Source organism: Podarcis raffonei, chromosome 5, assembly GCF_027172205.1.
Source record: "Podarcis raffonei isolate rPodRaf1 chromosome 5, rPodRaf1.pri, whole genome shotgun sequence".
NCBI classification, from domain to species: domain Eukaryota; kingdom Metazoa; phylum Chordata; class Lepidosauria; order Squamata; family Lacertidae; genus Podarcis; species Podarcis raffonei.
Genome location: NC_070606.1, coordinates 45,315,051 through 45,328,807, shown reverse-complemented (window position 1 = coordinate 45,328,807; position 13,757 = coordinate 45,315,051). Strand labels below are relative to the sequence as shown.

The 13,757-nt window shown below is 42.1% G+C and overlaps 2 protein-coding genes across 10 annotated transcripts in view; one reads left to right on the top strand and one right to left on the bottom strand.

Moving 5' to 3' along the window:
• Positions 1–13,757, bottom strand: part of DHX32 (DEAH-box helicase 32 (putative)) — a 25,269-nt gene extending 11,512 nt beyond the window's left edge. The window contains exons 1-7 of one of the 5 annotated variants that reach the window (XM_053388915.1): positions 13,694–13,757; positions 11,331–12,087; positions 8,330–8,523; positions 6,514–6,886; positions 4,710–4,949; positions 2,184–2,280; positions 1,929–2,087 (exon numbers count right to left, since the gene is read on the bottom strand). In XM_053388915.1, the coding sequence (XP_053244890.1) occupies positions 1,929–2,087; positions 2,184–2,280; positions 4,710–4,949; positions 6,514–6,886; positions 8,330–8,523; positions 11,331–11,609 (1,342 nt within the window). In that variant the 5' untranslated portion in view covers positions 11,610–12,087; positions 13,694–13,757. Of the gene's footprint in view, positions 1–1,928; positions 2,088–2,183; positions 2,281–4,709; positions 4,950–6,513; positions 6,887–8,329; positions 8,524–11,330; positions 12,088–13,046; positions 13,211–13,572; positions 13,655–13,693 lie in introns of those variants that run through there. The other 4 variants (XM_053388917.1, XM_053388916.1, XM_053388920.1 and 1 more) reach the window with 4 other exon arrangements.
• Positions 13,215–13,757, top strand: part of FANK1 (fibronectin type III and ankyrin repeat domains 1) — a 35,254-nt gene continuing 34,711 nt past the window's right edge. For 3 of the 5 annotated variants that reach the window (XM_053388922.1, XM_053388924.1, XM_053388921.1), the window contains exon 1: positions 13,270–13,384. In XM_053388922.1, coding sequence (XP_053244897.1) covers positions 13,315–13,384 — 70 coding nt within the window. In that variant the 5' untranslated portion in view covers positions 13,270–13,314. Of the gene's footprint in view, positions 13,385–13,757 lie in introns of all 5 variants that reach the window. The other 2 variants (XM_053388923.1, XM_053388925.1) reach the window with 2 other exon arrangements.

The window sequence follows — 13,757 nt, the reverse complement described above, 5'->3', positions numbered from 1 at the left end:
TTAATATTCCCTATCCACCAAATTGTCCAATCCCCCTTTAAACTCTTCTAACTAGTAAATATCACCACATATTGTGGCAGTGGATTCTGTAAATTAATTACATGTATGAAGAAACAAGTTATCTTTCCTGAGTCTACAGCCCAGAATTTCATTTGGTGATCCAAAGTTCTACCATTATGAGGGAGGAACATGCATAATTTTATAAACCGATATTGTGTCCCCAGTTAGCAATTTCTTTCTAAACTAAAAAGCCCCCCAATGCTTTAGCCTTTCCTTGTAGGGAAGATGCTCCCATCACGATAGTTTTTCTGGACCTTTTCCAGAGCTACAATATCCTTTCTGAGATGAGCCAATCAAAACTGTACATAGTATTCAAAATGTGGAGGGACTTCCTTCTGAGGCCATTCCTAATGCAACAAAACAAGTATAGCTCATTCTTACTTAGAAAGGAAATTGGCTATGGATTGTCAAGGGAGGCTCCTCACATATTTGGATGGAAGCTAAGAGTTCTGTATTTTCAATAAAAACATAACGGAGGTTGAGTGATCATCTCCACAGCTGATACTATCCAGTTTGACCTTGCTTTATTCTTGCTTCCACTTTAAACTGAAAATACAAAACCTTTAAATTATCCTAGTCAGTACTTAAAGCAGACACAAAGCTTGCTGTGCAGCATACCAAAGGAGATGCCTAGAATGACAGTGTTGAGAGGCAACACTATATAGGGGAAACAATAACCGATGTTTTTCACTCCCTTTTGAAAGCACAATGCCTCTCTGTTCAGGAAGGAAAGTGTTACCTTCCCATATTTTTTCATGGTTTTTTAAAAGGTTTTTTTAAGGGTTTTTTTTTAAGAGTGATAAATGCAATAAATCTGGAAATACAAAAGAAGTACTTGTTAAAGATCTGTAAAAGCTGTTTTATTTAAATGAATTGCTCCATCTTGCTGAAAGTCAGGCTTTATCTTTTGTAGAAGTGAAGATTACATTATTGTTTAATGTGGCATTTCCATTAAATAAAAAATTGGCTTGAATTGCAGGTTATCTTTAGTAATTGCTAAACACAGAGCACTTGCTAAAGGATAAAGCTAAAAGCCAGGAATTTCACCAGAAACAAGACCTGTTTACAAGCAGATACTGGTAATATTTTATCACTGCAATTGTTAGCGCTGGCATTTGCATGCTTTCTGCTTCGCTCCCCAACAACGTTCCTTTCTGTATCATATCTATTAGATTGTGATCAGGGATTGTCTTTCTTTTAATCTCTGTTCAGTGCCTAGAACATCTTAGACACTGTAAATTACGGTAATACTAATACTATACACATGGCTTCTGTTTCTGATGGCCACCGTGTCTTTACTGTAACATCAAGTTTGACCTTAAGAGTTAGATCATGGTAGTTATCAAGCTGCCACCCTAAGCACAGTATTAGCAGAGCTTGGGCTATGATCTTATTTGTGAGCGTCCATTTTATTCTAATGGTATAACTGACAAGCACTGTGGTCACATAATCTGTGCTATATGAAGCTCATGCTATCTTATATTATCTATCCATGTCTTTAGTTATTTAGGGGAATGCTAAAGGTAATGAGGCAGGTGCTAGGTAGCTATGTATGTATAGGCAGATCCTGCTACCTGAACACAATGTGTTCCATGGAAATCGTTTGTTAGGCGAGTGTATCGAGTCAACAATATCCATTTGTTAACATGGGAAATTTTCTAATGCGTTCCTGACCAAAAATTCCCCCCAAATACTCAACTTTCATTCTGGAACACGTACAGCAGATAAAAATAAACAGGTTGTGTGCAAACACACTGTAAGAATAGACCTTAGTTACAGTTTATGGTTAGCAAGGAGAGAGTTGAACCATGAGCCCTGGTTCAGACAGCAGACTAAGGCTAAGAAAATGGATAACAATTTGGTATTACCTGGCCTATCTATGAAATCACAGTGGCCTAGGCCTGCAATATCCATTCTTTTCAGAAAAAGAACCATGCTGGTCAAGTTGGATTCCTGAATTTTGGCCGGTGGTAGCAGCTTCACTTCATTATCTGTAAATTCTTCAGGGTACAGGCAGAAACATTTACCTGCCAGGAAATTCAACAACAACCTTGCTTCAACACATTCTCTTGTGATAAACATGGTTGTTTAAAGCTGACAATGATTCCCCCCCCCCCACTTACCTGAAGACATGCCCAGAATTTGCCTACGCATCTCAGCTTGGCTTTTGCTAATGGGCTGTATCACAACAGCATCTGTTCTGATTCGAGGACTGTATACCTTGCAAATCAAGAGAGACATGACTTTGTTGAAAAAAAGAAAGATTGAGCAAGATTGCAATGGATTTGCATTGAGTTTTTGCTTAGAAGGTTTTTCTCGCTGTGTTTCATGAAATGCTTGGCTGCAAATTCATTTCCTTTCCACAATATTTATTATTGTTTCACTTGTCTTGAAATGAAAAAGTGAAAGCAGTTTGATAAATTGACTGAAACACCACTTGTTCCTGTCAGGATTGTTGTAGTTTTGCTGTCATATCTTGGAGAAATTCTCTTCAATAAAGAACACCAGTCCACTGAGGATGCAGTGCCTGCACACACAGTACTCCCATAGACTCAAAATAGCTCTTTACCCCCCTTTTCCCATGTCTATGTGAATATAGGTAAAGGGAAAGGACCCCTGCATGGTTAAGCCCAGTCAAAGGTGACTATGGGGTTGCGTGCTCATCTCACTTTCAGGCAGAGAGAGCTGGCATTTGTCCACAGACACCTTTCTGGGTCATGTGGCCAACATGACTAAACCGCTTCTGGTGCAACAGAACAACGTGACGGAAACCAGAGTGTACAGAAATGCCATTTACCTTCCCACCACAGCAGTACCTATTTATCTACTTGCACTGGCATGCTTTCAAACTGCTAGGTTGGCAGGAGCTGGGACAGAGCAAAGGAAGATCACCACGTCACAGGGATTCGAACCGGTGACATTCTGATCGGCAAGCTCAAGAAGCTCAGTGGATTAGACCACAGCGCCACCTACATCATACAGACACAGGCAGCACTGGGCGATAAGGGGTGCATATCAGGTCTATGAGTTCCTCCTGTATTCCTGTCCAGTCCCACACCCACCACTGCTTGATTCACTTCACTCATATTCCATGATAATCACAGAAAGCAGGTGCAATAACCCCAAATGTGGGGAAAGTGAATTGCAATTCTGCTTAGAGCTTATAGTGGAATATGATGGGATAAACATAAAGAAAATATACAATATCCCTGATACTGTGGGGAAAGTCAATTGCATTCTCAATTGTAGTTTACAGTGAAAAAGCAATGATTTATCAGTGCTAGCAGCCACCCATCTGGAAGCAGCAATGGTTCAGACTTAGGAGCTCTGATGTGCAGTAAGATCCCACGCATGGAATACAGTGGTACCCCGCAAGACGAACGCCTCGGAAGACGAAAAACTCGCTAGACGAAGGAGTTTTTCGTTTTCTTAGCTGCTTCGCAAGACGCATTTCCCTATGGGCTTGCTTCGCAAAACGAAGCTTGCCCCGCAAGCTCCGGGGATAGCGGGGAAGCGCAGCGCGTCTTCCCCGCTGTCCCCGGACCCCTTTTGAACCAAGGGGCGGCAACGGGGAGAAGCGATCTTCTCCCCTCCGCCCCTTGCTTCAAAAGAGGGGACAGAGGGGAAGGCGCATGCACCTTCCCCTCTCTCCCTGGACCCCTTTTGAACCAAGGGGCAGCAACGGGGAGAAGCGATTCTCCCCGCTGCCCCTTCCCTTGCTTTAAAACAGGTCCGGGGACAGAGGGGAAGGCGCGTGGGCCTGCCCCTCTGTCCCCGGAGATTGCGGGGCAGGCAACGGGGAGAAGCAATCTTCTCCCCGCCGCCCCTTGCTTTAAACAGGTCCGGGGACAGAGGGGAAGGCGCGCACGCCTTCCCCTCTGTCCCCGGAGATTGCGGGGCAGGCAACGGGGAGAAGCAATCTTCTCCCCGCTGCCCCTTGCTTTAAAAAAGGTCCAGGGACAGAGGGGAAGGCGCGCGGCGCTTCCCCTCTGTCCCTGGACGGTCTCCATAGGAACGCATTGATTGATTTTCAATGCATTCCTATGGGAAACCGTGCTTCGCAAGACGAAAAACTCGCAAGAAGAAAAAACTTGCGGAACGAATTAATTTCATCTTGCGAGGCACCACTGTAGTTCCCCATTCATTTCAGTGAATGGAGAATGGAATCTGCAAAAACATTCCTTAGCTCTTTTCATGTCAGTGTTTCGTTTTGTTTTAAACACAGCAGAGCACACATGGAATTCTGTATTGACTGAATGGCTATTCCAAGAAAGGACATCCCTTCACACATGTATATTTGTCTGGACTGACGTTTCTCAAAAATAAAACCAAGAAGCTTGAAAATCAATGAAAATGCAATTTGGCCTCTGTACTGAAAACCTGTTTTAATTAAAAATGTTGATTGAGCTGACTTCCAATGCTGCAGCACAGAGTTTGAGGGTGTGGAACGAACTATGGGGGTGGGGGAAGGGGACAAGAGGCAGGTGAATCCCTGTTGTGCATGGGGGGAGGGAATAGAAAATTATGCCAGCCTTTTAAACAAGTACATATCAAGATCCACACCATAATGAACTATGCATGTATGTGAAACCTCATCTTTGAGACATGTGTTGCCCCATTGGTAATTTATTAAATATTATTTTACTTACCTTTCTTTTCTCTATCCCAACATCTATAACAAAGGCCACAGTTTTAATCCAAACCAAAGATCCCCCAAAGCTTGTAGTTAGCAACACTCTTCTCCTGTAATTTTTGCAAGGCCCTTCTTCATTTGGCTTGAGGATTCTCTCTCTTTCACTGGGATAGAGAAGAACAGGGACCAATTCACCAAGTTCAGGATTTAAATTAGGCCCTTCTTGTTGAATAATCTTGTAGGCTTTTCCAATTTCCTAGAAGCAGTGAAGACATCTTTCATGAAAATTAAACAGGCTCACTGTGCCAATTCTGAATCTATTCTCTCTTTTTAATGGATTTTATTTCTATGTTAAGCTCTAATGGCAAAAATATAACAGTCATAAGGCTGATTAAATTGAGGAAATTGTAACAGAAGCATACATAGAAACATCATATACGGTAATGTGGCAATTCTGTTTCTTGAGGAATTTATTTCAGCCCAAAAAGGGGCTTCTTTCTCTTCCTTCCCCCATTTGCTTAAGTGCCATATTCCTTACAGATTTCTGCCATTTGACAGTCTATCATGGCTATACCAATCTCACAGAAAGACATTCTAATATCCATAACAAAACATTAACACGCTACTAGAACAGTAATACTGTAATGAAAAATTATAACATGGCGCCTTGATTTTCCATATCAGTGTGTTCCATACACTTCCCAGAAATAGGACAAATTAATTTGGAAGAATCTCTATCTTGCTAACTTTGAAAATTACTATTATGTTCTTAGTCTAGTTAGAATTTAAAGATTCAAAAGTGCTATAAACCATATATGAAAGTGACTAATTTTTCTTTATCACTATTAAAATAATTGAACATATAGGAGAATTGCAAATTTGCTTTATAGCATTCTCCCCAGTGGCAGATGAACTCTCTGGGGGTAATAAAAATCAATAAAATGCTAAAGAAACCATTAATTGAAAAATTAAGTTTGAGAATTTAAAGGCATAAAAGTGTAAGAATTCAACAGCTCTAAAGTATTTGTTAAATTATGTCCTTCTTCTTTCACATTATAAAAAATGATTGCTTGCAAAAGATATGGAAAAGAGTATAATGCAATTTAAAATGCATTTCTCTCTCTCCAAAGGCTTAAAGTATTTCTTTTGAATACTACTGTCCCCCCCACCAAAGTCTTTTAATGTCAAAGTGATACATACAGGACCAAAACGCTTTGCCTACATGATTATTCACCTTGATTTCTAGTAGCAGTTTTGATCCCAGAAAATCTAAAGACCCACTATTATAGGATATGCTATCTAGGGCTCCGTCTGCACTATACATTGAAAACAGTTTTATACCTCTTTAAACCATAATGGCTTCTCCCAAAGAGTCCCGGGAGCTGTACTTTGTTAAGGGTGCTGGGAGTTTTAGGAGACCCCTATTCTTCTTATAGCGGTACAATTCTCATAGTTCCCTGGGAAGAGAGATTGACTGTTAAATCACTTTGAGAATTGTAGCTCTGTGAGAGGAATAAGCCACAACCTAGATAGCAGCCCTGGTAAAGTGAGTTGCTGCTAGATCTTCCTAAAAGTAGCTTGCTACAGTTACCTTACAGCATAATAATTGGCATGCCTATTCTGAAGTAAACCCTACTTAGTTCAATGGGACTTTCTCCCAAGTAAGTATATATAGAACTGTAGACTTAGTGCAACATGAGTACTTTTTAAAAATTGGCCTAATTACAGAAGGTTTTAAAGGGGGTACGGAAATTGCTCATCCTAACATAGAAGCCCAAGTACGCAAATACTTTCTGTGATACATTAAATGGTTTACTTACTTGTTCACAGGCCAGAAAGATCACAATATCACCTTTCTCTTTAGAGTTATGAATCTCAAAAAGCAGTCTTAAAGCAGAAGAGAAATTATCTTTCTGAATGCAACAGGTATACACAACCTCCACCTGGTATCTGCTTTTCACTCTTATGAGAGACGTGCTGCCATAATATGTCTGTAGTTTGGTGCACATCTGAGTAGATGTAATTACAATTAGCTTCAGCTCGGGTCTTAATATCATTACATCTTTAAGGAGTCCAAGCAATACATCTGTTGGGAGAGTTCTTTCATGCACATCATCCAAAATGATGATTCCATAATTGCTCAGAAAGGGATTGGACATCATTTCTCTTTGTAGCATGTCATCTGTACTGTATCTGTAGCCATGCAAAGAAAGAAAGATCATTATTCAAAATTGGTGATGACATAAGCTGAAGGAGACAGCACGCATTCTTCAGGCTATGCATAATCTGCCCAGGTTTTTCCTTCAAAATGAAAATATAAACAAAATTGCACTAAAGTGGTGGGGTTGGAGAAATCATGGCAGATTAGAATAGCCTGTCAGGCTTATGTTGTCATACCTGCAAGAAGAAGAGTAGAAGAGTTTGGATTTGATATCCCGCCTTTCACTCCCCTTAAGGAGTCTCAAAGCGGCTAACATCTCCATTTCCCTTCCTCCCCCACAACAAACACTCTGTGAGGTGAGTGGGGCTGAGAGACTTCAGAGAAGTGTGACTAGCCCAAGGTCACCCAGCAGCTGCATGTGGAGGAGGCAATAATTCAGCATATATCTGGTATGAGAAAGACACAGCAATCCCATGTGTGTTTCCTCAAAAGGAAGTCCCAGTGTGTTCAACAGGGATAACTCACAGGTAAGTAAACACAGGATTGCAGCCTAAATTCCACTGACTGCAGTAGGTTTTAACATGCCAGACTGTGAGCACAGAGTTGATTTATGCTCAGAAAAAGTAAAAAACAGCTTGTCAGAATAGGAAATCAAGTACTAAGATGGGTCCCAAAAATATACAGCTCAAGTGTCAAAAGCTAGGGTAAAGCTGTATGCCATACATGTACACATATGTGTGTGCATCACATGCAAAGAAACATGATGCATCTCCTATAGGGTAGGGTTTAGGCCATCTGACAGCCAAATTTTACATCCACAACCATGTTCCTAAATGCAGTAGTTTGTTTTTTCACATTTCCACATCTAAGTTGGTTAATTAAAGGGATCCACAGAGACATCAATAGCACATGTATTTGTAAGGTGGGGAACGATAACCCTGTCCCCAAGTCAATTTGACCTCAGTATCTGGTTCAATGGAACCCATTCACTTTATCACACAGAACTACTGAAGATCAAGACCTTTATAGTTTTGTCACATAATCTTCATAGAACTGTATCAGGCTCTGTTTCTTAGCTAGTGTGTGATGCTAGAGCATACTGGAATTACGCTTGCCAGCCGAAAGGTCGGCGGTTCGAATCCCCGTGGCGGGGTGCGCTCCCACTGCTCGGTCCCAGTGCCTGCCAACCTAGCAGTTCGAAAGCACCCCCGGGTGCAAGTAGATAAATAGGGACCGCTTACTGGCGGGAAGGTAAACGGCGTTTCCGTGTGCTGCACTGGCTCGCCAGATGCAGCTTTGTCACGCTGGCCACGTGACCCGGAAGTGTCTCCGGACAGCGCTGGCCCCCGGCCTCGAGTGAGATGGGCGCACATCCCCAGAGTCTGTCAAGACAGGGGTACCTTTACCTTTTACCTTTATGTAGGTTATATAGAGTACCTGTACATATTAGAGGGACTGAATATGAATGCACAAACCTCAGGATCGTTTCACTATTACAGCAGCTCTCACATGGGACCACATAACCCACTTCATGACCAATATTGACGTCCATCTCATCAGCTACTTGCAATGCCAGCCATACTGCTGTGTGTTTATGTGTCTGTGTGCACACAATCGTTCCGTGTTGAAAATGAGTGGAAAGAGAATATTCAGCACACCACTGGGGCACCTTTAATATTAAAAAAGTTAGAGAGAAATGAATCCATCTATGAAATGAATACACAAGCTTATTTGATTACATGTGCTGTCTCAAGTGAACATCTGCTGTTTGCTTGCTAGCTGTTTGCCTACTAGCAACTGAACAGTTCAATAAATGGAAATTATTTTCCTGGATAAATGTCAAGACCCTGAGTCAGTTAAGTGGTCAAACATAAAGTGAAAGACAGTTCTGGGAATTTCTTGTTCTGAACTAGATTAGCCTGAGTATATTAGAGAAGTGACAGGAATGGCCTCTGGGGAGAAAAGGACACCAACCCTATCATACTTGAGCATTTTGGTTCCTTGCTTGGTTTAACAGTGTGAGGGACATTTCTGGTCAGGGTCAGGGGGGCCAAATCCCTGTCTGTGTTTCCTTCTGGGCTTACAGCCCTGGCTCTGCTCAGTCACTTTAGCACAAAATGACCATCTGTCAGAAAGAAGTCAACAGCTGATGTTAATGTTTATTTGAAGCAGAAGGATTGTTTGTATTTATTGCCATAACTCTGGAATTTGTAGAGGAAATCCATGGGGGTTGTACATCTGTAGACAATGAAAGTGTCTTGGAGTAATCCACATGGCCATAAAACAGGGGAACGAAAGATATTCTTTCCTTTTGAAAGGAAAATTAATAAAGGGTCAGTTTATGCACCATCATGTATAATTGTATAAATGATTGAATTAGATGTTAGGGGAGGGCAGTATCTCTGGTGGGGACACGTTGTGTTTCTTCTGGGGAAGTTCGTCCATCTTTGGTCCCCAAACCTGAACTCAGCTCTCACCTGTGGCTCATAGTAGCAGTCAACATGTGACAGTGGTGACATCCTGGGAAACAGCTGCAACTGGCCAGCTAAACCAGGTAAGGGTAGCCGATGGGTCTTAAACCCTCAGTGAGTTAAGGACTTATCTATCCCCTGCATTTGAAGATGAGGCCAATAGCAGGTACGATGGTCAAGAAGACTTTTCTTCTTGTGCTGTTAAGGGAAATCGGGCTCACCAGCCTGGGAAGGTAGCCTATCTTGGGGAAGGAGAAAACCTCCTAAACCTCTGTTGCCTTGTGGTTATACAATTCATGAGAAAGGCTTTGGGAGTAAGCCCCTGAAGTGTGTGATTCCTCAGCTGGAGTAGGCTCAGAACAGGTGAGGGTCAAGTGCCTCATCAAGCCCAGATGCTGCAATCAGCATGCAAAGTACAAAAGGGAAGCAAAGCTGAGGTGCTGTGTCTGCTCAACTTCCCATGTTGGTTGGACCACGGCTTGGATGGATGGCCCAGGGTGCTCTTCAGGATTATACTTGTGTGGGACTGACCTCCAGGTGCCCTGACCCCGGATCAGAGACAGGAACCAGGCTGGACTTTGGACCTGTTGGCCTGCCAGACTGCTGGACTGTGTGCCAGCATACGCTGTGGGATTGTGTACTCCAGCGGGACTTGCCACCAGGTACCCCATTGTTCAGGACACTCTGGTTTTTGTATAACCAGAATGTTATATTGCAAAGCTAAGAATCACATCCATTTCTCTGCACACTGTTGCCTCTGGTCTCCAGTAAAGTTTCCCATGAAGGAATGTGGCCCTCATGCTGGAAACGGTAGCTCACTCCTGTTTTATCGACAGTATGGCAAGGTATAAGTCTGCTGGAATATACATGTCTTCTCCACTAACTAGAAGAAAGAGGTCCATTTGAGCCTTGGGTGTGTGGGAGATATTCCATAATAGTGGAGTCACTGAGATGGCCCTATATATGTCATACATTAATAGCAGAAATGAATGTTCTTAACTTTTTGAAATGCTTGTGGTGATGAAAGTTCAAAGTCCTTGTGCCAGTGGAGGAGGCTGGCAGATGCCCTTGGGAAACAGATTGCCTTTTCTTGTCTTAGTGAATTGATTTCAATGTAGCTCATATGGAAGTAATTACTGATTGATTATGCTTGTCTTATACATGATAAAAAAATTCATGGAATTTAAAGTTAAAATTCTAAACATGCACTATATCTCTATCTATATATCTAATCGCATATTAATCTGTTTAAGTACAATGTTTTAACTTTTGTATGTTTTGAAGTATGGCTTTGATATTTTTTCTTGCTTTTATTTTATCTTTTTGTAAAGATAAAATAAGGTTATTTTTTAACAAACAAGCAGTGTATAAATTTTATGAAATACAACATTTATCAGTTAATTTGTCCTCTGTTTCTAAAACCATATCACATTTTAATTCTTGTCTTTTCAACCACCTACAATGAAATGTTGGATAATATAATCAAATAGGCAATAAGAAGTGCATTCTGTCAAACTATATGGTGAAATGAACTTCATGTACTGATCTTTTGAACTTTGTTTTAAAATGGCAATCTCTCGTATACTACATGCCAAACAAGTATTGAAACTCAATAGTTGAGAGAGAGCCCCTCCTGCATGAACAAATCTTTAAAGGTGCAGTACAGAACTGGATCATGGGTCCTGTTTTTTTAAGGACCTCAATCCTGAAGCCCTAGTAAAACCATTCCTGTCACCACCACTCCCAAGCCTACTGCAATTAATATTGTGCAGATGAGATTTTGATTGGCCTAATACATTTGACAATATTGGAGTACTACAGGACATTCACTGAAAGCAGGCAACAGTTTTACATTCTAGGATGTTCAATAAGTGGTAACATACAGGATCACATGCCTAAAAACTTAGTTCAATGTTCTGTCCATTACAAGATCTATTTTAAAAATATGAATGTTGCATATAATTAATTCATATCATACTGCAAGTCCTTTGTTACAAACACTCACCTGGGAGCTCTTACCAGTTTTGGCATCTCCTGAAACAATCACAATCTGATGATGATGCAGACTTTCCATGAAAGCATATTTCACTTGCCAGACTGGAAGTTCCTCTCTTTCTTTGAGAAGTTTGTAGTAACGGGAAGAGAACGGCAATCCATCAAAAGGATTCATCTCTAAATCTGCTGCATATCTCTCCATCCTTTCCTCTTCCATCTCCTCCCCATCAGAAGAGTCAAATAATTCTGAAAAGCACTGCTTCTCAGAATAAGAAACAAAGTAGTCCATAGCTCTCCTTCATGTATTATTCCCAGCAATGAGTATCAGAACATCAATGAAAACCTTTTACATTAATAAATCACCAAAGTCACCCAGTTCAGAAACAGTATATTCCAAAAGTTCAGTTCAAAAGTGCCACAAAGTTTATATTCCAAGGGTTTGTTTTCTCTTTCCCTTCTTTATTTCTCTGTCACCTCTGTGGGCCGTGAGGTTGATTCATCAGAAAGTTTATTTGAGCGACGTCTAAAAACTAAAACACCTACATTTAAAATGATTCACTCCTGGAGATACAGTTCTGCAGAAACCAATCACTTCCTGCATATTGAATTGATGTATTTTTCCTCCAGATCAAACCAATTAGTAAGAAGTTGGTTTGCTTTCTTGCAGTGTATTCTGCAGCTTCTCTTGCTGGTCTGGTGATTAAGGATTCTGCTGAGTTACTGCTTTGTCACACGTGTCTCCATCCTGATTCATTGTGAATAGAAGGCTACAGGATGAGATTATAGTGTCTGATTGTGAAAAGGGTCACATGGTTGCTTAATCCCATTACAATAGATTTTACCACAGGATGTGCAGTGCAAAACTGGGGGAAGCAGGCAGCTCTGCGCAGCAACCATATAAACGTATACAGTGGTACCTTGGGTTACATATGCTTCAGGTTACAGACTCCTCTAACCCAGAAATAGTACCTCGGGTTAAGAACTTTGCTTCAGGATGAGAACAGAAATAGTGCGGCAGCAGCGGGAGGCCCCATTAGCTAAAGTGGTGCTTCAGGTTAAGAACAGTTTCAGGTTAAAAACGGACCTCTGGAACGAATTAAGTACGTAACCAGAGGTGCCACTGTAATTAGAAACGTGTTTCAAATTTAGGCCAAACATTTGAAAGACTGTAGTAAAATCTGAAGTGTTCTAGAATTTAGAAAACAGTATGGAAGAATGAGACTTTATTGTTTAAATCACATAAAGGACAGATGAAGGGGCAGTCCTAGACAAAGTGCACTGGGATGAGCAGATATTTGGTTTAGCTGGCTGATTCCCAGCTCAGCCGGTGTTAAATTTCCAATCCAGCTCAGCTGAAGTTATGCTGGTGTAATTGCCTCATCCTGGCACAGCTGGCTCTGGCTGGGCTAAAGTGGTTGCAAAAGGGACTTAGGCTGGATCCTAAACCCATTCAGCTCCAGTGGCCTGACAATCTAACATAGCACACTATTTGAAAGGCCTATTTCCCCTCTGCCAGGCTAAGGCAGAACAGCAGCAGCCTTGCTGCTGAACAGGGTTTGAATCTGCTGTAACTACACGGGCTTCATTTACACCCGCATGCTTCTTTTGCATAGGATTGCTCTTGCTCCTGAAAACATTTTCAAATAAGATTTTTTTTTTTTAATCCAGCAGGGCTTCCTAGTGACTCTAAGTGACTCTTAATCTGAGTCGTGCATTGGAGTCGTACCCAATTCCTGCATTGCACCTGACATGGCCCCTTCCTGCTACTTCCTCAGCTCATTCTCAAAATTCAGGGTGGCGGAGGACAGAGTGCCGATGGACCGCTCCTTGCCGTCTTTTCTCCCTCCGAGTTCTCTCTCTCGCCGCCCTTGGTTTCGACTTCGGGGGATCCCTAGGCCTAGTTTTGTCTCCCGGCCAGGCCGTTGGCGTTGCTATGGCAACGGGACTCTGGGCGCGGCCCAGCCGGCGGGACGAATCTCAACCGGCCGCTGCTCATGGAGGCCGGCGGAGGTGAGGAGAAAAGTAGCGGAGCGGACGGGAAGGCTGTGAAGGAAGGGAAGAGGGGTGAGAGGACCTCGTCGAAGACGGAGAGGGCAGGGGGTGGGGGTGAGGGATGAGGAGGGAGACATTTGTTTCAGCCACGACTCAACAGCGTTTGAAATAATATTAAAAATCAAAAAATGCCCCTGAGCATGCACAGAGTGCATTCCTCCCCTCCCAGACATGCACCATGTCTCCTGTTTTTTCATTACCACTTGGCTCCGAGGCCGCCTCCTTAAATGGAGCACTTGCCGTAGGATTTGATCCCACGGGGAGGAAGTAGAATAGGGTTGTGGGGGTTTTTTTTGGTAAGGTTCCCCGCACTAGCAATACCTGCAGAAAAAGTCAAGGATGCAGATTTTTCTCAGCATACGGGGATTCAGTGAAAAGAGAAGCT